We start from the raw sequence: 27774 nt of genomic DNA, 5'->3' as shown, positions 1-27774 counted from the left end.
TCTCCCTATTCCTTGTTTCTTCTTTATAGCACCTCATGTTATATTTCTGCTTACATTTTTATTGTCTGCCTTCTCCAAAAGGACGTAGTAAATTTCACAAAAGCAGTACTTTGTATTGGTCACAGCTATACAACCAGCACACAAAAGAATATCTGCCACATAGTAAACTAGATAAATATGTACTGAACCCCAAAAATGAATGAATGGGATTCGAGTCTGAGCACTACCCAATAATATAGTTTTATTTTGCTTTAGAGGAAAAACAAAAGCCACAAGAATGTGCCCTTAAGACCAAAAGTAAACTCAGCTTAATTTCTCTCAAATGACATGAATTTTATTAAAAGAAGAGTTACTCAGTAGCAGTGAATTTTAATTTTCAGCAAAATATTCTAGCTATGATAAAATTTTTTAAAAGCTTCAGAATGATCCCCCAAAATAAAGTCTCGGTTTATTTAAATGAGCCTGAACATGTAAAAATGGGACATGTAACATATACATATATACACATACACAAAATAGTACAGTTTTATGAAATCAAAGTGGAATAAATGGGAACATTTTAGATTATCCCACAATCCTCTCCCCTTCCTTCTCTCATCAAATTGCTACCAGTGAAGGCCCAGGAAGCTACCAATTAGCTAGAGCTGGCTTTAAGCATTAGCAATGTATCCTGTTAACTTGATGCTGACATTGTTGTTCACAATAAGGAAAATGGCAATATCCCCAGAGGTTTCAGAAGCGGCAGGGCTTTTTGCACGAGTATGTCTGTGGCTTAACTGCCACTATATGTTATCTGCTCTCTTCCACTGATGCAACTTAGAGTCCACAAGAATGTGAAAAATTCCACCACCTAATAGATGAATCTCTTTATGTATAATCTGGTGGAAGGCTGAGCCTGATGATGAAGTCAGTTTTCACTAGTGGGCTAAAGAATCTAGATCTTGAAAAATAAATTTAGCCACACTGAGGCTCTCCTGAGCCATGCACAGAAGGCCAGTCCCAGTGCTCCGAGGATGGCAGTCTGTTGGTGAACAGATTATGGCAACTCAAGTTGAGCCACTTGGCCTCTCTAGCAACAAGGAAAAGAATTTAGTCCGGTATGGTCAGTTTGTTTCAGTCAAAACTCATTTAATGTTGATGATGTGGTTTATGCTCTCTGGTCAGGGGGGTAGAAGAACGATGAATACTACTCCTTATGAAAAGTTTCAAGCCTTGTAACCCCTCTGAAAATAAATAGTCCAAATACCAGTTCCATTTCTTTCCCTGCAGGCACAAAAAGGGGAAAATTACTTATCAAATATTTACTAGGCTTATTCTCTACCTCCTGATCTTTGCCTAGGAAAAGTTCCCAATGTCCTGAATGCACATACCAAGAGTTAGCTCAGAGGAGCCAGGTTTATAACTGGAACTCAGGCACTAAGTAATATTCAAACCAGAAAGTACCCATAATTTAAGGGCTAACCATTCCTTTTATTATACTGGCAAAAAAATTTTTAGCTGTTCAACTGAACAAGTACTATGAAATGGAAATGGGTCATCATTCACACATTCTAGAAATTTAACATTTAAAATAGCTAACATGGGAGCAGACATTATGTTACTGCCTACATTAAATATGTACCCAACAGAGTTTCTGTAACAATGAGACAACTGTGTTAGGTTATGTTGAATCAGCCTCATTACAGTCACACTTTGAATACATGCAACTGTATTATAAAATGAGAAAATGCACAGATACAACAGCAAGAGTCAAACTATGAATAGCTGTATCTTAGAGAAGACTGTATAGGGTATGTGCCAATAAATGCACATCAAAGTCACTGGAATGAATTTAGAAGGCAAACACTTCACTTTGACTTTGTGGAGGCAGCTGGATTAAGGTTGGGAGAAAAGTGAAGGTATAAATTTTTTGATGAAATGAAACTGTAGTAAATCCCTGAACATGATGAATATAAATTTATTTACCCGAACAGAGCTCATGTTTACTCTCCTTTCTTCTGGCCATTCCTTAAAAAACAAAAGCAAAAAAGAAGTGGGGAGATATGAGGATGGAAATATTTGGTTAGTAAAAATTACTAGAAAATTAAGATAGCTCTTCATTGTCTGATTCATTTGCTACATTTTATTCCTGCTATCGCTTTTGGATTCCTTTTGAATAAACACTCACAATAGCCTTCAATATTGCTCCCTAGAGTACACACAGAAGGAAAATAAGATCACAGTGAAGAAAGTATACATCATTTTGCCAATTTATGGCCTCAAATATGTACTCAGTCACTGGGGTGAAGATGAAAGATGTTAGAGAAGGCTTCTTCTGAGGTATAGGACACCCGAACAGAGTCCTGAAGGATGAGAAGGAAGTCTGGTGAGGCAGTCTCTGTACACAGTAGATTCTATAAAAACTGTGATTCTTTATGAAAACTCAGATCTAGGTGATCTCATTTATTTCCTATCTTTAACTATCACCCACTATACTTCAATGAAAAGTCATTAATTCTAAAACAAACATTTTTTATATATTACTAAGAAAAAACTATGCCTATTAAACTATATATAACACAACGTCTTCTAACACTTAAAATTTAAAAAATTTTTATTTTATAATGATTGAGTTTTAGATGTAGGCAGATTTTGATCATATATCCTTTTTATAAACATGAAATGATAAATATAAACAAAATTAAGTAGGGAAAGTATTCAGAGTCCTACTCTTCTGAATTACTTTTCTACTCAAGAGCTGTAGATAACTATGTTTTTTTTTCCCACACAATATCATCTTCTGCGCCAGAGTGTTGGCAATGGAACATTTCTTATAAGAACTAAAAGATACTGGTACTGGGATCCCAATTACATAAACCTAACCTACTTTTGGCACCTGCTTCTAAGAAAGTCCATAACATGTATGGTTTACTTCTTCCCTCCCCTCTTCCTCCAGGACATTTGGTTTTGGGGGCTTAAAAGAGTGTTCCAATATTTCCTGAAAGTTTTTTCCCCAAGCTTCTGACAACCATCCCACAAGGTCTGATTTTGGCAACCCCCTGGGGCACACTCAAAAACAGCAAATGATGGGGCACCTGGGTGGCTCAGTATGTTGAGTGTCTGACTTTGGCTCAGGTCATGAACTCACGGTTTGTGGGTTCAAGTCCCATGTCAGACTCTGTGCTGACAGCTCAGAGCCTGGAGCTTACTTCCGATTCTGTCTCCCTCTCTCTCTCTCTCTCTGCTCCTCCACCCTCGCACTGTCTCTCTCTCTCTCAAAAATAAATAAACATTTAAAAAATATAAAAAAAAAACAGCAAATGACAACTATATCTTGATTGCTGCCTGGCTGACACTGATCACAAGACTCATCCTGATCTCTAAGAAGTTCAAAAGTGAAAAAAATGTGTTTTTACCAATTAAATATACTCTAAACTCCATGCTGATGAATTCCATATTTATATCTCTAGTTCCAACTTCTCTCTTGTGCTGTAAGTCCAGCTACAAACTGCCTACTTACACTTCTCTTAGATATCTAACAGGTATCTCAAACCTAAGTAGGTCAAAACAGAACTTGAGTCTCAACTTGCCCTCCCCCAAAACCAAAATAACTTCTCTTATTCTTTCATCAGTATTCCTGTTATTAATAAGTGGAACCAACATCAACCCAGTTGCTCAAGTAAAAAAAACTCAAAAGTCCTTTTCTTTTCCTCATTCCCACTTCCAATAAAATCATCAAGTCCTGCCTGTTCTACCTCTGCAATATATCTCAAACCAGTCCACTTCTATCCATCTCCACTACCACCACATATATACAAATCTCTATTGCTATCTCCTGTATAGACTCCACCAACAGCCTCCTAATTGGTGCCCCTGCAGCCACTTGGGCCTCCTCTTATAACTCTGTCCTCCACAAAAAAGCCAAAGTGATGCCTATTAAACATAAACTCAGACCATACTACAACCCTGCTTTAAAATTTTTTAATTGTTTCCCATGACACTCCTAACAGACTCATAAGAGAGATAGCCCCTGAATCTCTGCCACCTTATTTCATTCCACTTTCCCTCTTTTCCTTAAGCTCTAAGCCAAACTGGCCTTCCTTTTTCCCTTGAACCTCTTGAGCCATTGTGCCATTCCCACTGCCTAGAATGCTCTTCTTCCAGCTATTCTTAGGCTGGCTTATTCTCATCTTTTAGAAGAAATCTCAGACCAAATACCACCTTCTCAAAAAGCCTTCCTTAAACACCCATTCCTCACAACTCCCCAGTCACTTTCTCTCACCCCACCCTGTTTATGTTCTTCATAGCATTTCTCAAAATTTATAATTATCATGTTTATTTACTCATTACTTGTTTATTGTTTGTTCTCATTAGAATATAAACTCCATTTGGGCAGAGATATTGGTATTTGTCTCCATAGGCACTATACTCCCAGTGTGAGAAGCACAGTAAACACAAAATAAATATTTGTTGAATGAATAAAGAAACAACGATTGATTCAAAGGTAATTATGATAATAAAATGTAGAGCTTCAGAACTGCCTGAAATGAAGGCTCTACAAATGTTGAAAATATTTTGACTCATTAAGTGAACAGAGCTCTTTGACACTGAGAACTGATTGGTCAAATTATATTTACTAAATTATCTCTAAAAAGCTGACTAATTTGAAACATTAACAATGTTAAAATTCAGTAAAATCAAAATGTCAGAATCAAATCATACTACCATGGTATCAGAGGTTATTTTTACCATCTCAAAGGTAAGATACTTAGATAATGAACAGTTAGTTGGTGACAAGGGCTCAAAAAGGCACTCTTTTTAAAACAAAAATTGACATTAAAGCCTAGTACTTTCAGAACCATATAGAAATATCATCAGTTTAAAAACTGGCAGTTTCAGGGGCACCTGGGTGGCTCAGTCGGTTGAGCGTCCGACTTCAGCTCAGGTCATGATCTCGCAGTCTGTGAGTTCCAGCCCCGCGTCAGGCTCTGTGCTGACAGCTCAGAGCCTGGAGCCTGCTTCGGATTCTGTGTCTCCCTCTCTCTCTGCCCCTCCCCCACTCATGCTCTGTCTCTCTTTGTCTGAGAAATAACATTAAAAAAAATTAAAAAAAAAACTGGCAGTTTCACATTTTGCCAAATGTGCTCTATGCCACTAGAATTTAAATCTTCTAGTCAGAACCAACCTTCCTTAATAAACATTTTAAAAACTGTTTTCTGCTTTAAAAGAATGTATCAATTCCTGATCTTTCAAAATGAGTTTGCTCACCTATGTTCGAGTTGATAATATTTACTACTTTAGAGACTGAATTTTATAACACACATGGTCTAGAAGAAAAAATTATTTGACTTATGAAAATCATTTCTACTTTATCTATGGTTTATTACATGCTTTGCCAAATAAGAACTGGGTGCAACATTATTGACTGGGTATGGAGAAACCAACAACCATTCATGGTTAGCAGTAATGTAAATCTGTATGAATTCTACTGAAAGGAATTTAACAACACCCAACAAAATTAAAAAGACATAACCTTTGAGAACAATTCCACTTCAGAGCAATTTTATCCAGACACACTTGTATATGTATGAAATGACGTATATGGTTTAAGAATATTCATTAGAGGGACACCTGGGTGGCTTAGTCAGTTAAGCATCTGACTCTTGGTTTCAGCTCAGGTCATGATCTCACAGTTCATGGGTTCAAGCCCCGCATCAGGCCCTGTGCTGACAGTGTGGAGCCTGCTTGGGATTCTCTCTCTCTCTCCCTCTCTCTCTGCCCCTCCCACAGTCAATCTCTCTCTCAAAAATAAATTTTAAAAATTAAAAAAAGAATATTCATTAGAGTATAATTTCAAAACAGAACTAGAAACAACTTAAATGCTCAACTTACAACTTACATGCTTAACTTTAATACAGATTCATATGATGGAATACTATGGAGACAACAAAAAGAATGAGGCAGCCCTTTGCATACAAAAATGAAACAAAGCCAAGATATTGAGTCAAAAATTCAAGAGGCAGTAGATATCGTATATAATGTTGTAAAAGATCATTTACACAGAAATATACAATATATCTCTAGAAGGATATTCAAGAAATTGAATGTGGGTGCTTTATGATAAAAAGTGTCCATATGGAGTTTCACTCCCAGGAGAAGATCATGAGTTCTATGGACACACTCCCCAGAAAATGAGAAAATTTGGCAAAGACCATTTTTAAAAACCCAGCACTTACAGTATCTGAAAATTGTCCTAAGGGTATATTAATGTACAAATATAACAATATTTATTCAAGAAAATCTACTAAAATTCTGTAAGAACAGCAAGTGTCTGGGGCATGTGACCTGATCGTTCCTATGTGAGTGTGGCTGAAAGGTCAGGGCTGTAAATACCTACATTAAGAATGAAGGAGGGGCACCTGGGTGGCTCAGTCAATTAAGTGTCTGACTTCAGCTTAGGCCATGATCTCTCGCAGTTTGTGGGATCCAGCCCCACACTGGGCTCTGCACTGGCTGTGTGGAACCTGCTTGGGATTCTCTCCCTCTCTCTCTCTGCTCCTCCTCCACTTGCACTCTCTCTCTCTCAAAATAAATAAACTTAAAAAAAAGAATGAAGGAAGATTTCAATTCAATAATCTAAACTACTGTCTTAAAAAACTAGAAACAGGAAGGCAAACTAAAATCAAAGCAAAAAGAAATTACAGGTGACCCTTGAATACAGGGGGTTAGGAGTGCCAACCCTGGCACAGTCAAAAACTCTGTGTATAACTTTGACTCCCCAAAAACTTAACTACTAATAGTATACTGTTGACCTGAAGTCTTACCAATAACATGTCAATTAACACATATTTTATACACATTATATATTGTATTCTTACAATAGAGTAAGCTAGAGAAAAAATGTTATTAAGAAAACCATCAGGAAAATACATTTACAGTACTGTACTGTTATTGAAAAAAAAGGGGGTGCCTGGGTGGCTCAGCTGAATCAAACTCTTGGTTTCAGCTCAGGTCATGATCTCACAGTCGTGGGTTGGAGTGGGCTCTGTGCTCACAGAGCAGAATCTGCTTTGGATCTTCTGTCTCCCTCTCTCTGCCTCTCCCCCACTCACGTTCTCTCTCTCTCAAGAATAAATAAATGTTAAATTTTTTAATTAAAAAAAGAAAAAAAGAGAAAGAAAAAAATTCTGCATTTAAGTGGACCCATAGGAGTCTCAGACTTCCTAATTCCAAAACTTACTCCAAAGTTACAGTAATTAAAACAGTATGGTACTGGCATGAAGACAGACCTATATACCAGTGGAACAGAACAGAGAGCTGAGAAATAAACCCTCATGTAGAATATGGTCAAATTATCTTTGAAAAAGGTTTCAAAATCATTTAAAGGGGAAAGAACAGTCTCTCCAACAAATAGTGCTGGGAAAACCAGATATACACAAGCAGAAGAATAGAGGTGACCACTTACTTTATACCATATACAATAATTAATTCAAAATGAATTATAAACCTACACATAAGACTTAAAACTATAAAATCCCTAGAAGAAGACATAGGAGGAAAGCTTTATGACATTGGATTATGCAATGATGTCTTGGATATGACACTGAAAGTACAGGCAACAAAAGCAAAAACAGAAAAAAAGGCAAATGGGGCTACCTTAAACTTGAAAACTTCTATATATTAACAGGCACAATTAATAGAATGAAAAGGCAACCTATAGAATGGGGAGATATTTTGTAAATCATTTATCTGATAAGGGGTAAATATCCAGATTTTTAATTTTTATTACCTTTTTTAAAAGTTTATTTATTTTGAGAAAGACAGCATGTGATATGAGTGGGGGCAGGGGCAGAGAGAGAGAGAGAATCCCAAGCAAGCTCCATGCTGTCAGTGCAGAGCCTGACACGGAGCTCAATATCACAGGCCATGAGATCATGACCTGAGTCGAGATCAAGAGCCAGATGTTTAACCAACTGAGCCACTCAGGCACCCCCAGACTTTTTATATAAAGAACTCATACAACTCAACAACAAAAAAATAAATAACTTGATTTGAAAAAATGGGCAAGGGACTTGAATAGACACTCCTCCAAAGAAGATATACAAATGACCAATGAACACAGGAAAAGATGCTCTACATACTAGTCATTAGGGAAGTGAGAATCAAAACCACAATGAGGTACCACTTCATATTCATAGGATGGCTATTAAAGAAAAAAGGGAAAATAAGAAGTGTTGGTGAGGACATGGAGAAATTGGAACCCATGTGCCCTGCTGGTATGAATATAAAATTAATATGGAAACACCTATGGAAAACACAGTGTTTCTTCAAAAAAATATAAATAGAATTACCATATGATCCAGCAATTCCACTTCTGGCTATATACCCAAAAGAACTGAAAGCAAGGACTTGAACATACAATTTTATAGCCATGTTCATAGCAGCATTATTTTCAAGAGCCAAAAGTGGAAAGTAATCCAAATATCCATCAAAGAGCAAACAGACATGGGTGGATCTAGAGCGTATTATGTTAAATTAAATAAGTCAGACTGAGAAAAACAAATACCATATTTCACTCATGTTGAATCTAAAAAACTAAACAAATGAACAAACAAACAAAAAGCAGAATTAGACCTATAAATACAGAGAACTGATGGCTGCCAGAAGGAAGGGGGAGTATGAGGGATAAGCAAAATGAGTGGTGGGGAGTGGGATATACAGGCTTCCAGTTATCAAATGAATTAAGTCATGGAAATAAAAGGTACAGCATTATATGGTGACACATGGTAGCAACACTTGTGATGAGCATAGCATAATGTATAGAAAGACTGAATCACTATGTTGTACAACTGAAACTAATGTAACATTTTGTAAACTGTAACCTGCTTCAGATTCTGTCTCTCTCTCTCTCTCTCTCTGCACCTCTCATGCTCATGCCCTGTCTCTCAATAATAAATGTTAAAAAAATTTTAAAGGAAAAGAAGTCTTTTCAACAAATGGTGTTAGGAAAACTGAAGCACCACATGCCAAAAAATAGAGTTAGATACCTGTATCACATCCTATGCAAAAATTAACACAATTTTTTAATCTAAAAAAAATCACAATTTTTAATCTAAAAAACCTAAATATAAGAGCTAAAATTATAAAACTCATACACAAAACATGGGAATAAATTCATGATCTTGGGTTAGGCAGTGATTTCTGAGCTATGACATCAAAAGCACAAACAATACACTAACAACCAATTATCCAAAAAGGAAATTAAGAAAATCCTATTTATAATAGTTTTCAAAAGAATGAAATATTTAGGAATAAACTTAACCAAAGGATATGAAAGACTTATACACTGAGAAACTATAAAACACCAATATAAGAAATGAAAATATATGTAAAAATGTTTGAAAGACATCCTGTGCTCACGGATTCTGAGAATTAATATTGGTAAAATATACATACTAGCCAAAGTAACATGCAGATTCAAAGATTCAATGCAATCCCTACCAAAATCCTAATGGCATTCTTTACAGAAAGAAAAAAAAAAACTATGAAATTCATAGAGAACTATAAAAGACCCTGAATAGTCAAAAGAATTTTCAGCAAGAATAACAAAGCTAGAGAAATCATACTTCCTGATTTCAAAATATATATCAAAGCCTCAGTAATCAAAACAATATGGTACTTGTATAAAAACAGACACAAACCAATGGAACAGAACAGAGCTCAGAAATTACAAGGGTGCCAAGAATACACACTTGGGAAAGGAGAGTCTCTCCAATAAATGGTGCTGGGAAAACTGGGTATCCATATGCAAAAGAATGAAATTGGACCCCTACCTTACACCACTTACAAAAACAAACTCAAAATGGATGAAAGACCTAAATGTAAGACAGGACGACATCAAAATCCTAGAGGAAAAAACTGGCAAAAACCTCTTTGACCTTGGCTGCAGCAACTTCTTACTCAACACGTCTCCGGCAGTGAGGAAAACCAAAGCAAAAACGAACTACTGGGACTTCATCAAAATAAAAACCTTCTGCACAGCGAAGGAAACAATCAGCAAAACTAAACGGCAAGTGACAGAATGGGAGAAGATATTTACAAATGACCTATCAGATAAAGGGTTAGTATCCAAAATTTATAAAGAATTTACTCAACTCAACACCCAAAAAACAAATAAGCCAGTGAAGAAATGGGAAAAAGACATGAATAGACACTTCTCCAAAGACATCCAGATGGCCAACCGACACATGAAAAAATGCTCAACATCACTCATCATCAGGGAAATACAAATCAAAACCACAATGAGATACCACCTCACACCTGTCAGAATGGCTAACATTAACAACTCAGGCAACAACAGATGTTGGCGAGGATGTAGAGAAAGAGGATCTTTTGCACTGCTGGTGGGAATGCAAACTGGTGTGGCCACTCTGGAAAACAGTATAGAAATTCCTCAAAAGATTAAAAATAGAAATAGCCTACGACCCAGCAATTGCACCACTAGGTATTTATCCAAGGCATACGTAAGCTGTTTCAAAGGGGCACATGCACCCCAATGTTTATAGCAGCACTATCAACAATAGCCAAAGTATGGAAAGAGCCCAAATGTCCATCAATGGATGAATGGATAAAGAAGATGTGGTATATATACAGATAAAGAAGATGTGGTATATATATACAATGGAGTATTACCTGGCAATCAAAAAGAATGAAATCTTGCCATTTGCACCTACGTGGATGGAACTAGAGGGTATTATGCTAAGCAAAATTAGCCAGTCACAGAAAGACAAATATCATATGACTTCACTCATATGAGGACTTTAAGATACAAAACAGATGAGCATAAGGGAAGGGAAGCAAAAATAATATAAAAACAGGGAGGGGGACAAAACATGAGACTCTTAAATATAGAGAACAGAAGGTTGCTGGAGGGGTTGTACAGGGGGGATTGGCTAAATGGGAAAGGGAGGGGCTTAAGGAATCTACTCCTGAAATCATTGCGGCACCATGTGCTAACTACCTTGGGTATAAATTTTAAAAAACAAATAAATTATAGAAAGAAAAATTAAAAATTAAAAAATCTATGAAAAATTTTTAATTAAAAAAAGGAAGAAATCCTGCCATTTATGACAACATGGATAAACCTGAAGGAAATTATGCTAGGTGAAATAAGCTAAACACAGAAGGACAAATATTACATGGTACCACTTATATGGTGAATCTAAAATAATCAAACTTGGGACACCCGGGTGGCTCAGTTGGTTGAGCATCCAACTTCGGATCAGGTCATGATCTCTCTGCTGCCAGTATGGAGCCCGCTTCAGATGCTCGGTTTCCCTTTCTCTCTCTGCACCTCCCCCACTCGTGCTCACTCTCTCTCAAAAATAAACATATAAATAAATAAACAAACATACTCCTAGAAATTGAGAGCAGAATGGTGGTTGCCAGGTGCTGGGGAGACAAGGACATACAAAGTCATTTTTCAAAAGCACAAATGATAAAGGAAAAAAATTCATAAATTAAAAGTTCAACAAAATTAAAAACTTTTGTCCTTCAAAAGATAGCAACAATGAAAAGACAACTCACAGAATAGAAAACTTTTATAAATCATTTCTCTGATAAGTAATTTAGAATATAGAAATGATTCTCAATGAGTCGATAACAATAAAACAAATACATTAAAAATAAACTAACTTATTTTTTATTTTTCTAAATGTTCATTTGTCTTTGAGAGAGAGAGAGAGACAGAGCACAAGTGGGGAAGGGGCAGAGAAAGAGGGAAACCCAGAATCTGAAGCACGCCCCAGGCTCTGAGCTGTCAGCACAGTGCCCTTTGCAGGGCTCAAACCCACAGACCGGGAGATCATGACCTAAGCCGAAGTCACACGTTTAACTGACTGAGCCACCCAGGCGCCCCCAGAATAAACTAATTTAAAGTAAAAGTAAACCAAAAAATGGTCTGACTCTTGATTTTGGCTTAGGTCACGATCTCATGGTTCTTGAGTTCGAGCCCTGCATCTCGCTCTCTGCTGTCAGCACAGATCCCGCTGCACATCATCTGTCCCCCTCTCTCTCTGCCCTTCACTTGTTCATTCTCTCTTTCTCTCAAAATAAATAAACTTTAAAAAATGGGCAAAAGGTCTGAACAGACCTTTTTCCAAAGAAAATATATAATGGGCAATGGGCAATAAGCACATAAAAAGGTGCTGAACATAAAGAGCTATCAGGGAAATAAAAACTGAAACCACAATATGGTACTGTATCACACCCTCTAGGATGGCTAGAATAAAAAAAAAGAATAACAAGTCTTGGGGAAGATATGGGGAAAACAGAACCCTCACACACTGTTGGTACAAATGCAAAATGGTACTTTCAAAAACAGTCTGGAAGTTCCTCCAATAATTAAACATGGATTATACCATATAATCCAGCGTTCCCACCTCTAAGTATATCCCCAAGAGAAATGAAAACATGTTCACACAAAACCTTGTATACAAATCCTTATAGAAACATCATTCACAATAGCTAAAAAGTGGAAATAACCCAAAAGTCCATCAACTAATGGATAAGCAAAATGAAATATATCTGCCCCAAAAATATATTATCTGGCAATAAAAACAAATGAAATACTGATACATGCTATGCCATAGATAAACCTTGAAAACATTATGCTAAGTAAAAGAAACCAGTCACAAAATAACATATATTTTATGAGTTTATTTTTATGAAATTCCAGAATAAGTGAATCTACATAGATATAAAAATAGATTAGTATTTGCCTAGGATGGGGGCAGGGAATGGGGAGACAGAAGTGACAGCTAAGGGGTGTAGATTTTCTTTCCAGGATAATAAAAATATTATAAAATATATTGTTATGAAGGCAAAGCTCTGTGAATAATCTAAAAGCCATTGAACTGTATACTTTAAATGTGTGGATTATACTGTATTTGAATTATATCTTAATAAAGCTGTTTTAAAAAGACTAATTTTTTTAAAGTGCCCTATCTTTTAGAGGTATATAATGAAGTATTTACAGCAAAATTGTATAATATTTGGTATTTGCTTCAAAGTAACTCGGTGGGGTGAGAGGGTTAAAACCGGTTGGGAGTAGAGACTGAACTGGGTGATGGGCATGTGGGGATTTATTTTCCTATTCTCTCTACTTGTGTATGTTTGAAATTTACAACATGAAAAAAGTTTTGTAAAAAAAAGTAACAAAGACCTAATGCTATGGTAAGGAATGCCAAAATCTATGGAAAGGTAAGCCAGTATCTAGAACGTGAGAAGCCAGATGGGTAAACCTCATTCTCAAAGTCGCTCTTGGCTTTTCTTCCACAGCTTCAAAGGGCAAAGGTAACTAAAGTCAAAGCAGGTTCTGCCAAAGTAGGAAGTCTTATAACGCAACCCCCAATTTAAACTAGAGACCCAAAAGGCTATACCTTCAAGGTAAGAGTTCATCAGAAGTAAATTCGCCTTCTCAAAGGCTGGTCTATCCACCTATGATCAAGGGAATCTTAGGCATAGTACTTGGATTAGGGTAGTCCCAGACAAAGAGCACTCCTAGGTATCTATGGAAGTAAATGAAAGTTCTCTCTACAGGAAGATCTCACTCTAATCTGATTCCTTCTACAGATAATATTCCAGGTATCCAGCACATGGCCAAAGATAACCAGACACACAAAGAAATTAAGCAATATGAGGAAGAAGCAGCAGAAAAAGGAGGCAAGCAGTACAAACACTTCTGATACTGGAATTATCAGATAAATTATAAAACAATGTTTACTAAGTTAAAGAAAGGAAACACTGGATGGTTAAAACAAGAAGCAATAAAAATGGCTACCTAAAGACAAAGAAGAGAGAAGAAGAAGGAGACAAGGATGGAAGAGACATTTCAACAGTTTATATTTGGAACTAGGTAAATGTTTTACATATTCTATGTTAAAAGTAACCTCTAAAGCATGAAAAGAAACTGAAACAAATATACCTAAATGTATATAAAATACAGTACATGCTCTGTACAGTTTTAGTAGGATTTAGTCCAGAAGCAAAAAGAACTAAAATTATTTCAAATTTCTTCCAGTAGTCTCATTATTAATAGTAATATAAATACTATGAATTTGAAACAAGTTTATATATATATATATGATAAATCAGACAAATTATTATGAAGATGAGAAAAACAGAAAGAGAAGAACGAATATCAGAAAATCACTAAACTATACACCTCTGAAATCCCTCTATGTACTTAAAAATATAATTTTAATTCAAATACTGAAATCATTCAATATGTTTCTGAAGGCCTACATACTAATTTTTTCACCATCTGGTCCTTGACTACACTTCAAAACCTCATATCCTATAATGCTACAGTCTAAACTAGTGGTTCTCAACCCTGGTTGTATATCACAACAATTATATTAAAAAAGCAGATTCTGGATGTCACCACATTGTTATTAGATCAGAATCTCAGGGTGGGAGCATCAAGGATGTATACTTTAGAAAAGCACCCTGGGTACTTCTTCTCAGTTAAGGGAGAATCCCTGCTCAAGCCCTACAATTCTACTTAAGTTCCCCAAACGTGGTAAGCTCTAAAGAGGGGGTCAGCAAACCACGGCCCAGGTCTCACATCCAACCCAATGCCTGTTTCTGTAAATAAATTTTCATTAGAACACAACTCAGCCCATTTGTTTACCTACTGTCTATTGCTACTTTCATGCTACAATGACAAGGCTGAGTAGTCTTGATTGAGACAACATGGCCTGCAAAGCCTAAAATATTTACAATCTGGGCCTCTAATGGAAAAAGTCTACTGACCCCTTATCTATCTTTGCATTTTTCTTCAAATACTTCTCCATCTTGGCAAGATCATGCTCATCACTCAAAGCCCTGACTGGCACCACTTCTGTAAAGCCTGAACTGGGTTAGTACCCCTGTATATTTTTTTCAATGTCCTCTGTATTTTCCCTATATTACTCATCATTCTTTATTCTAAGATGTCTATTTAATGACCACCACCCTATCTAGACCGCAAACACTGAGGACAACACCCAGATGTGTCTTGTTTACCACACTGCCTGATTCATTACATGCATATATTAAGCATTTATTCAATAAATATCTCCCCCCTCCTGTACATTTCTTTTCCATCTTATTAGATTTCTCAGTGTTCCAATCGGTTAAGGGAATTCTGAATTTAGATTCTATCAGTGTATCTGTAATCCCATCATATTGTGTCATTTACACATTTGATATGCACACCATTTGAATTTCTCAAGTCACTGATAGTGGTGAAAATGACAAGGCTGATAAAGTCCTAAGAAGACTGGACCCCCTCCCTGCCAGCACAGTGACACCCATCAAATCAGCAGTCTTTAGTGTAGCCTACATTTCCATCTTGTCTAGAAGGATTTTATGAGAGTTTCCACTTCTTCACAGTCATTTCTTACCTGGTACCATCTCTACCCAAGTAGAACTGAACTAACAATCACTCCCCCATCTTTCTCACAACGGTACCTTTTTCTCATTTCACCTCACTATATTGTAATAATGTTTACAAGTCTGTCTTTGCCACAAGCCCAAGCCTGGAGGATAATCCTCCTTGGGAGGATAGAAACTTACTTAAATTAACTTTGAACCTCCAGAACCTAGCACAATGTCCAAAAATTGAGCTGACACCAAAAAAGGAATGAATGAACACGTCTTACAATTCAGACACAATTTATTGCATTTCCTATTTCTGCCATTATAGCACTCCTATATAAAATCTAAAAATCCTTTAAACGTCCTTACCTGGAGCAGAAAAGAAACTGTATAACTCAATAGAGCTGGGTGATGAACTAAATTTAAACTGCTTTTATACTCTGCTACTCCAGCTTTTTCTATGACTTCATGGTCAATATACAATCCTTTCTGGAAAGGTTTGGACGTCCACAGGCAACCAACCATCACTGTCAAATAGTGATTAAATTCTTTATAGGTCTTGGTGCTGAAATTGAACTCTGATTTTGTCTGTTGGGAAAGAAAAGAAATATTCTCATTATAATCTTTTCTTCCTTTCCTTCTTATTCCCAATAGATCATATATATCCAAACTCAATTTTTCAACAATGGTGATTTAATACAGAGCTTTGTCATCTATACCTTTTGTAGCAACTCATTTTTCTTTGCAGCAGTCAAATTTTTACGATACCTAAAATGGAGAACAGAATGAAATTTTGAACATTGAATGCTTTTGAAATGTGTAAACATAAAAGTGTACATTAAAATTTTTTTAATGTTTATTTATTTTTGAGAGAGAGACAGAGTGTGAATGGGGAAGGAGCAGAGAGAGAGGGAGACACAGAATCCAAAGCAGGCTCCAGGCTCTGAGCTGTCCGCATGGAGCCTGATGTGGGGCTCAAACCCATGAACCATGAGGTCATGACCTGAGCCGAAGTCAGCCGCTTAACCAACTGATCCACCCAGGCACCCCAAAAGTGTCCATTTTAAATGTAAATATATGCAGATGTGACATACACAAATACCCAGCTGCCTAGTTAAGGTTTTTATTCTTCTGTGCTACACTCCTCTTAAAGATAAAAGTTAATAGAGGCTCAAATATTGAGTTGTACATTTAAGATATGCACTTAACTATATGTAAATTTTAGCTGCCTGAACAAAAAAGAAAAACCAATGAAGGAAATACTTTTAATGTTTCACTATAAAAAATTAATAGAGGCTCAAGAGCAGTCACTGATATAAAACATGTTCTCTTAATGTAGAAAAAAGGTACAGTAGAAAGGATAAACGGGAAACTTATAAATTTATTTTTTTCTTGCCTGGGAACAATTATTAATTAGTTTATAAACATTCTAACCTTGGTGTAATCCTTAAAGTTATGCCAAAGGGGTCTACGACAATTGTGGACTAAAAGAGAAATTTCAGGGGCACCTGGGTGGCTCAGTCGGTTAAGCGTCCGACTATTGATTTCAGCTCAGGTCATGACCTCACAGTTCGTGGGATCAAGCCCCACATCAGGCTCTGCACTGAAGGGCCAGAGCCTGCTTGGGATTCTCTACTTCTCTCTCCACCCCTCCCTTGCTCACATGCGTGCTCTCTCTCTCTCAAAATAAATAAATAAACATTTAAAAAATAAAAAGAGTAATTTCAGTCTGTAAGTGAAAGAATTAGAGGGGATCAGAAACTCCTCTTACAGTTTCATATAATTGGCAATAGCTCCCCTCATCTACCAGAAAATATTCACTTCTTTTAAAGTTTATTATTTATTTTGAGAGAGACAGAAAGCAGGGTAGGGGCAGAGAGAGAGGGAAGAGAGAGAATCCCAAGCAGGCTCCACACTGTCAGCACAGAGCCTGATGCGGGGCTTCAACTCACAAAAAGTGAGATCATGACCTTAGCCAAAATCAAGAGCTGGACGCTTAACCAACTGAGCCACCCAAGTGCCCTAAAGATGTTCTTTTTACCAGAGATACTACATAGAACTAAACTAGTTGTCAGCAACTAACTAATTTTTCTTTAGGACACAGCAATGAGAATGGACAATGCTGAGGGCACCAGTACCACTGCACAAAAGATTTGTTAACTAAGAATGTTTTTTTTTTAAATTTTTAAAATTTGAGTGTGGCTGACACACAATGTTACATTAGTTTCAAATGTACCACACAGTGATTTGACAAGTATATACCTTATGCTATGTCTACCACTGTAGCTGTCACCATACAATGCTATTACAATATCACTGACTATATTATTCATGCTGTGCCTTTTATTACCATTAACTATGAATTTTTTAAAACCATATCCCCCATGGTGACATTTCAAAAACACAGTTAAAATAGTCCCATATTAGAAGGTCATTACCAAAAGAAAGACATGTTTCCTATTTCAATAGGTTCTGGCAGGAAATAAAAATAGTTTTATTGTCTTTAATATTTTATTGTATACAATATATTACAGGGTATACATTATAATTTATTGTATAGTTGAAAAACAAAGATAGAAGTATGATGTGTTAATTTATATAAAACAGTAAAAATGTTTTGTACCTGTCCATGATATAACACAGCTGGTTCAGGATACTGGAATCTAGGCTGAGGAGAGCAGGATAGAAGATCCCCGGAGGAAACAATACCACTAGTGGAAGGTTATAATTTACATATATGTCACATACCTTTTGGGAAGAATGATAACATCAGTATACAGATTATTTCCCAGAACCCCTCAACCAAGTTCACCCAAAGATTTATGAATAGAGAATAAGCAATAATAGAACATCAGATTTGGGTCTGCCTGACTCATAAATTGAATAGGTAATCACAGCCTGCTTAAAAATGTACCTCACTAAACATCAAACTTGCCATAGAGGATTATTTCTACAATGTCATTACTAAAATATTCCATTTTTTCCTGGGGAGAGGGCTTTAAGTTGTGAAGAGAGGAGAAGGGAGTCCTTAAGGGAGTATTAAGTCCCATTAATAGTGATTTATCTTATTAGTTAGCTATCAACATGGAAAATGAGCATGCTTCTAAAATATATAGCACAAGACAATTAGTGCAGGGAGGAAGCCAAGAAAACTGAGATTAGTAGGTACTTCCAGGATAATAGTTTTGTCCACATCAAATACTACAAAATATAAGAAGACCATAATCATAGATGTTTTGAAAGGTAGAAGTGGATATATGAAGAAACAACAGGGTATTTTTTGGGTTTTGCCAGGAGTTTGGAATGTACAATGAATGAGTAAAAAGTGATGCTATAGACAGACTTCTGCCAAGGGTCAGCATTCTTCAGGGGAATGTCTATTAAAGCAGTACCTGAACTTTTCACCAAAACCATTTGTTTCTCCATTTTATGAAAATCAGTTATTCAGGTGAGAATCTAATCATGAACTTCAAAATAAGAAGCTTATTTTAACTGTGTTAAACATAGTCACAGTCCAACTTAATAGTTGTACATAAAATTTAAATAATAGACCAGTAAAGCAGACAGCCAACACAAAAATCAAAATAGACAATATGGGATGTGTACTACCTTCTCATAGAAATCCAAAATAAAGTGCAGTAAGAAAGTATTGTTGCTTTCCAAGCGCATTGCAGTAGTGGACAGCCACCCTACGTAGTCAATCAGTTCAGACACAGTGTTCACGGATCCACCTAAAGTGGTATCCCTGCAATAAGAAACCATGACACTCAGACCCACATTAGCAAAAGTCTTCACAATTTCCAAGCTAAAGTTAAATAATATACAGCAAAAAGTTTTTTAAGGATTTCAGAAAATGATCAGTGCTCCAATGTATAATTGAGGTTTTTTTTAAACCACAGTGATTAACCATAAAACTACACAGTGCTCCAGGGAACCATTAAGATAAATTCACAGAACATGCCCAGCAACTACTCTACTAGTAAACATCAGAGAAAAAAGATTAAGCTCCAGACAGACTTTAGATGTCCAGGAACCACAGAATTCAGCAAATTAGTTTCTAAGTATACAAACCAAGACTCAGTTTTACCTGAATTCCTGAGTTGAAATGCTATTAAAACTAATTTCACTTTAACTGGAATTCAATTCAATCCTAAAACTGAATTAGTATAATTTTTGGCATCTTTCTTCCAGTAATAACCAAATGTGGTTATATTATATCCTTCCCAAATCAATAAACTGTGTCTCTTTATTTTTTTTAAGATTTTATTTTTAAGTAATCTCTACACCGAACATGGGGCTTGAACTCACAACTCCGAGACCAAGAGTTGCAGGCTCTACTGACTTAGCCAGCCAGGTGCCCCAAACTGTGTCTCTTTAAATCACACTTAAACACTGACTCCTGATTTCACTTCTCTCTCTCTCTCTCCCCCACCCACCTCTGCTACCTCTCTTTCTCACACTTTTTTTTTTAAATATTAACTTAAAATTTTTTTTAATGCTTGGTTAGTTTTGAGAGAGAGAGAGAGAGAGATAAAGACACAGCCTGAGCAGGGAGGAGCAGAGAGAGACGGAGACACAGAATCCAAAGCAGGCTCCAGGCTCTGAGCCATCAACACAGAGCCCAATGTGGGGCTCGAACCCAAGAACAATGACATCATGACCTGAGCTGAAGGCAAAAGCTTAACCGACTGTGGCACCCCCTCCCCTGGACCTTGTGCATGCATTCACTCTCTCTCTTCAAAAAAAAAATCACAAAAAAAAAATCTCAAGAAAAAAGGGAATAACAAGTTCAATTGATCTATCCACTCACCCTGTTCTTCAATCCACTGTTGAGTGGACTAGGAAAAGACTTACAAATGTGATTTCATACCTTTACCCTCTGATCTAGGTGGCCAACAATGGTTATGCACAAGAAATAAAGAACGGCAGATAGTCTTAGAGCCTGAGAAATGATTATGACTCTACCACCACCCACTGATGGATCAGTGTCAGAGTGAACAGGGAAAAGATCAGGAGACCATTCACAAAGGTGGGCATGCATACTGTCAACTGGCTATTTGCAAACTATATTTTAACTATGATTTTTGGCAGCACCTGGCAAATGTTTCTGAAATAATTTGAGCAATGATGATTGCTTACAACAGCACACTTTGAAGTGCTTCTCCACAGGACACAGAGGCACTTAAAAAAATTTTTTTTTAACGTTTATTTATTTTTGAGACAGAGAGAGACACAGCATGAATGGGGGAGGGGCAGAGAAAGAAGGAGACACAGAATCGGAAGAAGGCTCCAGGCTCTGAGCCATTAGCCCAGAGCCGGATGCGGGGCTCGAACTCACGGACCGTGAGATCGTGACCTGAGCCGAAGTCGGCCGCCCAGCCGACTGAGCCACCCAGGCGCCCCGAGGCACTTTAGATGAAACAATATTCTGTTCAGGACTGCATCCTACTCCCCACACACAGCAACATGTTTACCATCCTTGGCTACCACTCACTAAATAATGGTAGCACCCTCTTCCCATTCACAGTGCCAACCAAAAACGCCCAATGGAGAACCACTGCTGAGAATGGCTTCCTACCCTTCCCTCCTTATGATCTACAACTACAATTTACTCCCGCTTTGACAGTCATGTGGCATATGGTCATATGAGAGGGACATGGCATTATATCCATATTGCCAAATAGAAGGAGTTACTGAGAGCATAAGAGCTATATTATACAATGCCAAGTGGTATTATGACACTTAAGTTATCTACACTTATGTCCATTTGTTTAAGACTTTTAGAAAACTCCTTTTTAACTGCCCTGACGAAATTTATGACACTAGTTTAAAAAGGATCCTAGGGGCCCACGGAAGAGGGTACAAAGGGCAGAGAGGCAGTGCACGCTACACGGACTGCAGGAGGGAGCCAGGGTGGTGGAGGGGCAGCCCGCCCGGCAAGGTGGAATCCCCGAGTCTGGCTTGCAAAAGCGGAGGGGCCAGACTGTGTGAGTTCTGACAGCCAGCGGGACTTAACATCTGGAACTTATAAGTCAACAGCTCTGCTCTCAGAGAGTAGGGAGGGTGAGAGGACGCCAGGAGGGAGAGGTGTAGGTGTTGAGCCCTGGAAGACAGAGCTCAGCTCGGTGGGGAACAAAGGTGCTGGACAGCGCCATCTCCCTCTCCCATCCCCCAGCTGAAATCCCAAAGGGAACCAGTTCACGGCACCAAACTTGCTTGCACCACGCAAACACCCAACGCTGTGCTCCTCTGGATCCATCCCTCCAACGGTCTGCCTGCCTCCCTCCCAGTGCTGCAGGGCACCTCCTGCAGGGGACCACCAGCGGCAAAGCCAGCTAAGCCTGCCCCTCCCACCCCTGTGCACCCTGCGGATCCATGACAGCTAATACGCCAGATCCCATGAAAGCAACTCCACAAGCCTGGCAGTGTGCAGGTAGCCCAGACAGGGGCCACACCACTCCACAGTGAGTCCTGCCCCTGGGAGAGGGGAAGATAAGGTACATAGCAGTCTGACTGTGGCCCCATTGGTGGGTTGGGGACAGACATTGGGTCTGACTGCAGCCCCACCCACCAACACAAGTTACTCCAAATAGCACAAGGGAAGTGCCCTGCAGTTCCGCGCCACCCCAAGGACTATCCAGAATGAGGAAACGGAAGAATTCGCCTCAAAAGAAACTCTAGGAAATAGCGACAGCTAACGAATTGATCAAAAACAATTTAAGCAATATAATGCAACCAGAATTTAGAATAATAGTCATAAAATTAATCACTGGGCTTGAAAAAAGTATAGAGGACAGCAGAGAATCTATTGCTACAGAGATCAAGGGACTAAGAAATTAGTCATGAGGAGCTAAAAAATGCTATAAATGAGGTGCAAAATAAAATGGAGGTGACCACACTTGGATTGAAGAGGCAGAGGAGAGAATAGGTGAATTGGAAGATAAAATTATGGAGAAAGAGGAAGCTGAGAAAAAGAGAGATAAAAAAATCCAGGAGTATGAGGAAAGAATTAGAGAACTAAGTGATGCAATCAAACGGAACAATATCCGTATCATAGGAATTCCAGAAGAGGAAGAGATAGAGAAAGGGGCTGAAGGTGTACTTGAACAAATCATAGCTGAGAACTTCCCTGATCTGGGGAAGGAAAAAGGCATTGAAATCCAAGAGGAAAAGAGAAATCCCTTCAGACGTAACTTGAATAGATCTTCTGCACCACATATCATAGTGAAACTGGCAAAATACAAGGATGAAAATTCTGAAAGCAGCTAGGGATAAACACGATCTAACATATAAAGGGAGACTGATAAGACTAGTGATGGATCTATCTACTGAAACTTGGCAGGACAGAAAGGAATAACAGGAAATCTTCAATGTGATGAACAGAAAAAATATGCAGCCGAGAATCCTTTATTCAACAAGTCTGTCATTTAGAACAGAAGGAGACAAAGGTCTTCCCAAACAAACAAAAACTGAAGGAATTCATCACCACTAAACCAGCCCTACAAGAGATCCTAAGGGGGATCCTGTGAGACAAAGTACCAGAAACATCACTACAAGCATGAAACCTACAGACATCACAATGACTCTAAACCCATATCTTTCTGTAATAACACTGAATGTAAATGGACTAAATGCTCCAACCAAAAGACGTGGGGTATCAGAATGGATAAAAAAACAAGGCCCATCTATTTGCTGTCTACAAGAGACTCATTTTAGACCTGAGGACACCTTTAGATTGAGAGTGAGGGGATGGAGAACTATTTATCATGCTACTGGAAGTCAAAAGAAAGCTGGAGTAGCCATACTTATATAAGACAAACTAGACTTTAAATTAAAGGCTGTAACAAGAGATGAAAAAGGGCATTATATAATAATTACAGGGTGTATCCATCAGGAAGAGCTAACAAGTATAAATGTCTATGTGCAAAATACAGGAGCCCCAAAATATATAAAACAATTACTCACAAACATAAGCAACCTTATTGATAAGAATGTGGTAATTGCAGGGGACTTTAACACTGCACTTACAACAATGGATAGATCATCTAGACACAAGATCAATAAAGAAACAAGAGCCCTGAATGATACATTGGATCAGATGGACTTGACACATATATTTAGAACTCTGCATCCCAAAGCAACAGAATATACTTCTTCTCGAATGCACATGGAACATTCTCCAAGACAGATCACATACTGGGTCACAAAACAGCCCTTCCTAAGTATACAAGAATTGAGATCATACCATGATACCTTCAGACCACAATGCCATGAAGCTTGAAATCAACCACAGGAAAAAGGCTGGAAAACCTCCAAAAGCATGGAGGTTAAAGAACACCCTACTGAAGAATGAATGGGTCAACCAGGTAATTAGAGAAGAAATTAAAAAATATATGGAAACAAATGAAAATGAAAAGACAACAATCCAAATGCTTTGGGATGCAGCGAAAGCAGTCCTGAGAGGAAAATACATTGCAATCCAGGCCTATCTCAAGAAACAAGAAAAATCCTAAATACAAAATCTAACAGCACACCTAAAGGAACTGGAAGCAGCACAGCGAAGACACCCCAAACTCAGCAGAAGAAGAGAAATAATAAAGATCAGAGCAGAAATAAACAATATAGAATCTAAAAAAACTGTAGAGCAGATCAATAAAACCAAGAGTTGTTTTTTTGAAAAAAGAAACAAAATTGATAAACCTCTATCCAGGCTTCTCAAAAAGAAAAGGGAGATGACCCAAATAGATAAAATCATGAATGAAAATGGAATTATTTCAAACAATCCCTCAGAAATACAAGCAATTATCAGGGAATACTACGAAAAATTACATGCCAACAAACTGGACAACCTGGAAGAAATGGACAAATGCCTAAGCACCCACACACTTCCAAAACTCAAACAGGAAAAAATAGAAAACTTGAACGGACCCATAACCAGTGAAGAAATTGAATCAGTTATCAAAAATCTCCTAACAAATAAGAGTCCAGAACCAGATGGCTTCCCTGGGGAATTCTACCAGACATTGAAAGCAGAGATAATACCTATTCTTCTCAAGTTGTACCAAAAAATACAAAGGGAAGGAAAACTTCCAGACTCATTCTATGAAGCCAGCATTACTTTGATTCCCAAACCAGACAGAGACCCAGTAAAAAAAAGAGAACTACAGGCCAATATTCCTGATGAATATGGATGCAAAAATTCTCAATAAGATACTAGCAAATCAAATTCAAGAGCATATAAAAAGAATTAACCACCATGATCAAGTGGGATTCATTCCTGGGATGCAGGGCTGGTTCAACATTCGCAAATCAAAAAATGTGATACATCACATTAATAAAAGAAAAGAATCATATGATCCTGTCAATCGATGCAGAAAAAGCATTTGACAAAGTTCAGCATCCTTTCTTAATAAAACCTTCGAGAAAGTTGGGGTAGGAGGAACATACTTAAACATCATAAAAGCCATGTATGAAAAGGCCACAACTAATATCATCCTCAATGGGGAAAAACTGGGATGTTAACAACTGCTATTGTTTAACATAGTGTTGGAAGTGCTAGCATCAGCAATCAGACAACAAAAGTAAATCAAAAGCATGAAAATTGGCAAAGATAAAGTTAAGCTTTCACTTTTTGCAGATGACATGATATCATACATGGAAAACCTGATAGACTCCACCAAAAGTCTGCTAGAACTGATACATGAATTCAGCAAAGTCACAGGATACAAAATCAATGTCCAGAAATCAGTTGCATTCTTATACACTAATAATGAAACAACAGAAAGACAAAGAAACTGATCCCATTCACAACTGCACCAAGAAGCATAAAATACCTAGGAATAAACCTAACCAAAGATGCAAAAGATCTGTATGCTGAAAACTACAGAAAGCTTATGAAGGAAATTGAAGAAGATATAAAGAAATGGAAAAACATTCCGTGCTCATGGATTGGAAGAATATTGTTAAAATGTCAATACCACCCAAAGCAATCTACACATCAATGCAATCCCAATCAAACTTGCACCAGCATTCTTCTTGAAGCTAGAACAAGCCATCCTAAAATTTGTGTGGAACCACAAAAGACCCCAAATAGCCAAAGCAATTTTGAAGAAGACCAAAGCAGGAGGCATCACAATCCCAGACTTTAGCCTCTACTACAAAGCGGCAATGATCAAGACAGCATGGTATTGGCACAAAACCAGACACATAGACCAATGGAATAGAATAGAAACCCCAGAATTAGACCCACAAAAGGATGGCCAACTAATCTTTGACAAAGCAGCAAAGAATATCCAATGGAAAAAAGACAGTCTCTTTAACAAATGGTGCTGGGAGAACTGGACAGCAACATGCAGAAGGTTGAAACTAGACCACTTTCTCACACCATTCACAAAAATAAACTCAAAATGGATAAAGGACCTGAATGTGAGACAGGAAAACATCAAAACCCTAGAGGAGAAAGCAGGAAAAGACCTCTCTGACCTCAGCTGTAACAATTTCTTACTTGACACATCCCCAAAGGCAAGGGAATTAAAAGCAAAAATGAACTATTGGGACCTCATGAAGATAAAAAGCTTCTGCACAGCAAAGGAAACAACCAACAAAACTAAAAGGCAACCGACAGAATGGGAAAAGGTATTTGCAAATGACATATAAGACAAAGGGCTAGTATCCAAAATCTATAAAGAGCTCACCAAACTCCACACCCGAAAAACAAATAATCCAGTGAAGAAATGGGCAGAAAACATGAATAGACACTTCTCTAAAGAAGACATCCGGATGGCCAACAGGCACATGAAAAGATGTTCAACGTCACTCCTCATCAGGGAAATACAAATCAAAAGCACACTCAGATACCACCTCACGCCAGTCAGAGTGGCTAAAATGAACAAATCAGAAGATTATAAATGCTGGCGAGGATGTGGAGAAACGGGAACCCTCTTGCATTGTTGGTGGGAATGAAAACTGGTGCAGCCGCTTTGGAAAACAGTGTGGTGGTTCCTCAAACGATTAAAAATAGATCTACCCTATGACCCAGCAATAGCACTGCCAGGGATTTACCCAAGGGATACAGGAGTGCTGATGCATAGGGGCAGTTGTACCCCAATGTTTATAGCAGCACTTTCAATAATGGCCAAATTATGGAAAGAGCCTAAGTGTCCATCAACTGATGAATGGATAAAGAAATTGTGGTTTACATACACAATGGAATACTACTTGGCAATGAGAAAGAATGAAATATGGCCTTTTGTAGCAACATGGATGGAACTGGAGAGTGTGATGCTAAGTGAAATAAACCATACAGAGAAAGACAGATACCATATGGTTTCACTCTTATGTGGATCCTGAGAAACTTAACAGAAACCCATGGAGGAGGGGAAGGAAAAAAAAAAGAGGCTAGAGTGGGAGAGAGCCAAACCATAAGAGACTCTTAAAAACTGAGAACAAACTGAGGGTTGATGGGTGGTGGGAGGGAAGGGAGGGTAGGTGATGGGCATTGAGGAGGGCACCTGTTGGGATGAGCACTGGGTGTTGTATGGAAACCAATTTGACAATAAATTTCATATTTAAAAATAAATAGATAAATAAAAGAATCACCTTTTAACAACAACAAAAGAAAGGATCCTAGGGGGGTGCCTAGGTGGCTTGGTCATTTGAGCATCAGACTCTTGGTTTTGTCTCAGGTCCATGATCTCTCATTGTCTTTGGGATGAAGCCCCACATTGGACTCTGCCTTCCCACTCTGTCCCTCCCCCGCACTCACGAACTCACTCTCTCTCAAAATATAAATAAATAAACATCTTTAAAAAAATAAAAAGAGGTTCTTTGTTTGGAATTTAGTATTTTTGAAAGAAAATATAGAAATGGAAGGCTCCTCTATCGGGTTACCTGAAGATTTACACTGCAAATTGGCGAAAGATTATAAATGCAAACACAGTGTCTTTAATAGAACTGAGATGTTTGAAGAGGTTAAACATTTAATTTCCTTATGATCGTAGTTCTCAAACTTTAGCTAGCATCAAAATTATCAAAGTTTTTGTTAAAACATAGATTACTAGGCCCTACATCCAGAGCGTATTTCAGTTGTTCTAGGATAGATTCTGAGACTTTGCATCTCTAAAAAGTTCCCAGTGATGCTGATGCTACTGGTCCCCAGACATCACTTTGAGGAGCACAGCCTTACAAGAAACTTTCACTACCCATAATATTCTATTTCCTTCTAAAAGTTACCAGACATATGTGATATATGGACACACTACAACAATGAATATGAATAACTAAAAACAATTTCTAGGCAACTCCCAAGCTTTTATTCACCATGTTCCTCTCAAAGGAGGAGATCACTATAGGTATAAGAACACATAGGAAAATAGG

General features: G+C 37.7%; 1 protein-coding gene across 1 annotated transcript in view; it reads right to left on the bottom strand.

The window, feature by feature from the left end:
- Positions 1 to 232: 232 nt before the first annotated feature.
- CENPI (centromere protein I) overlaps positions 233 to 27774 on the bottom strand; it is a 76874-nt gene continuing 49332 nt past the window's right edge. Inside the window, exons 15-20 of the mRNA XM_047076298.1 lie at positions 19009 to 19144; positions 18023 to 18147; positions 16119 to 16167; positions 15769 to 15987; positions 1966 to 2007; positions 233 to 1263 (exon numbers count right to left, since the gene is read on the bottom strand). Coding sequence (XP_046932254.1) covers positions 1129 to 1263; positions 1966 to 2007; positions 15769 to 15987; positions 16119 to 16167; positions 18023 to 18147; positions 19009 to 19144 — 706 coding nt within the window. The 3' untranslated portion in view covers positions 233 to 1128. The remainder of the gene's footprint in view (positions 1264 to 1965; positions 2008 to 15768; positions 15988 to 16118; positions 16168 to 18022; positions 18148 to 19008; positions 19145 to 27774) is intronic.

Source organism: Lynx rufus, unplaced genomic scaffold (assembly GCF_022079265.1).
Source record: "Lynx rufus isolate CCGP_SWC_20201006 ecotype Redwood Valley unplaced genomic scaffold, mLynRuf1.p SCAF_14, whole genome shotgun sequence".
In the NCBI taxonomy this organism is placed as follows: Eukaryota; Metazoa; Chordata; class Mammalia; order Carnivora; family Felidae; genus Lynx; species Lynx rufus.
The sequence above is the reverse complement of the archived record's forward strand: the minus strand, read 5'-3'. Positions and strand labels throughout refer to the sequence as shown.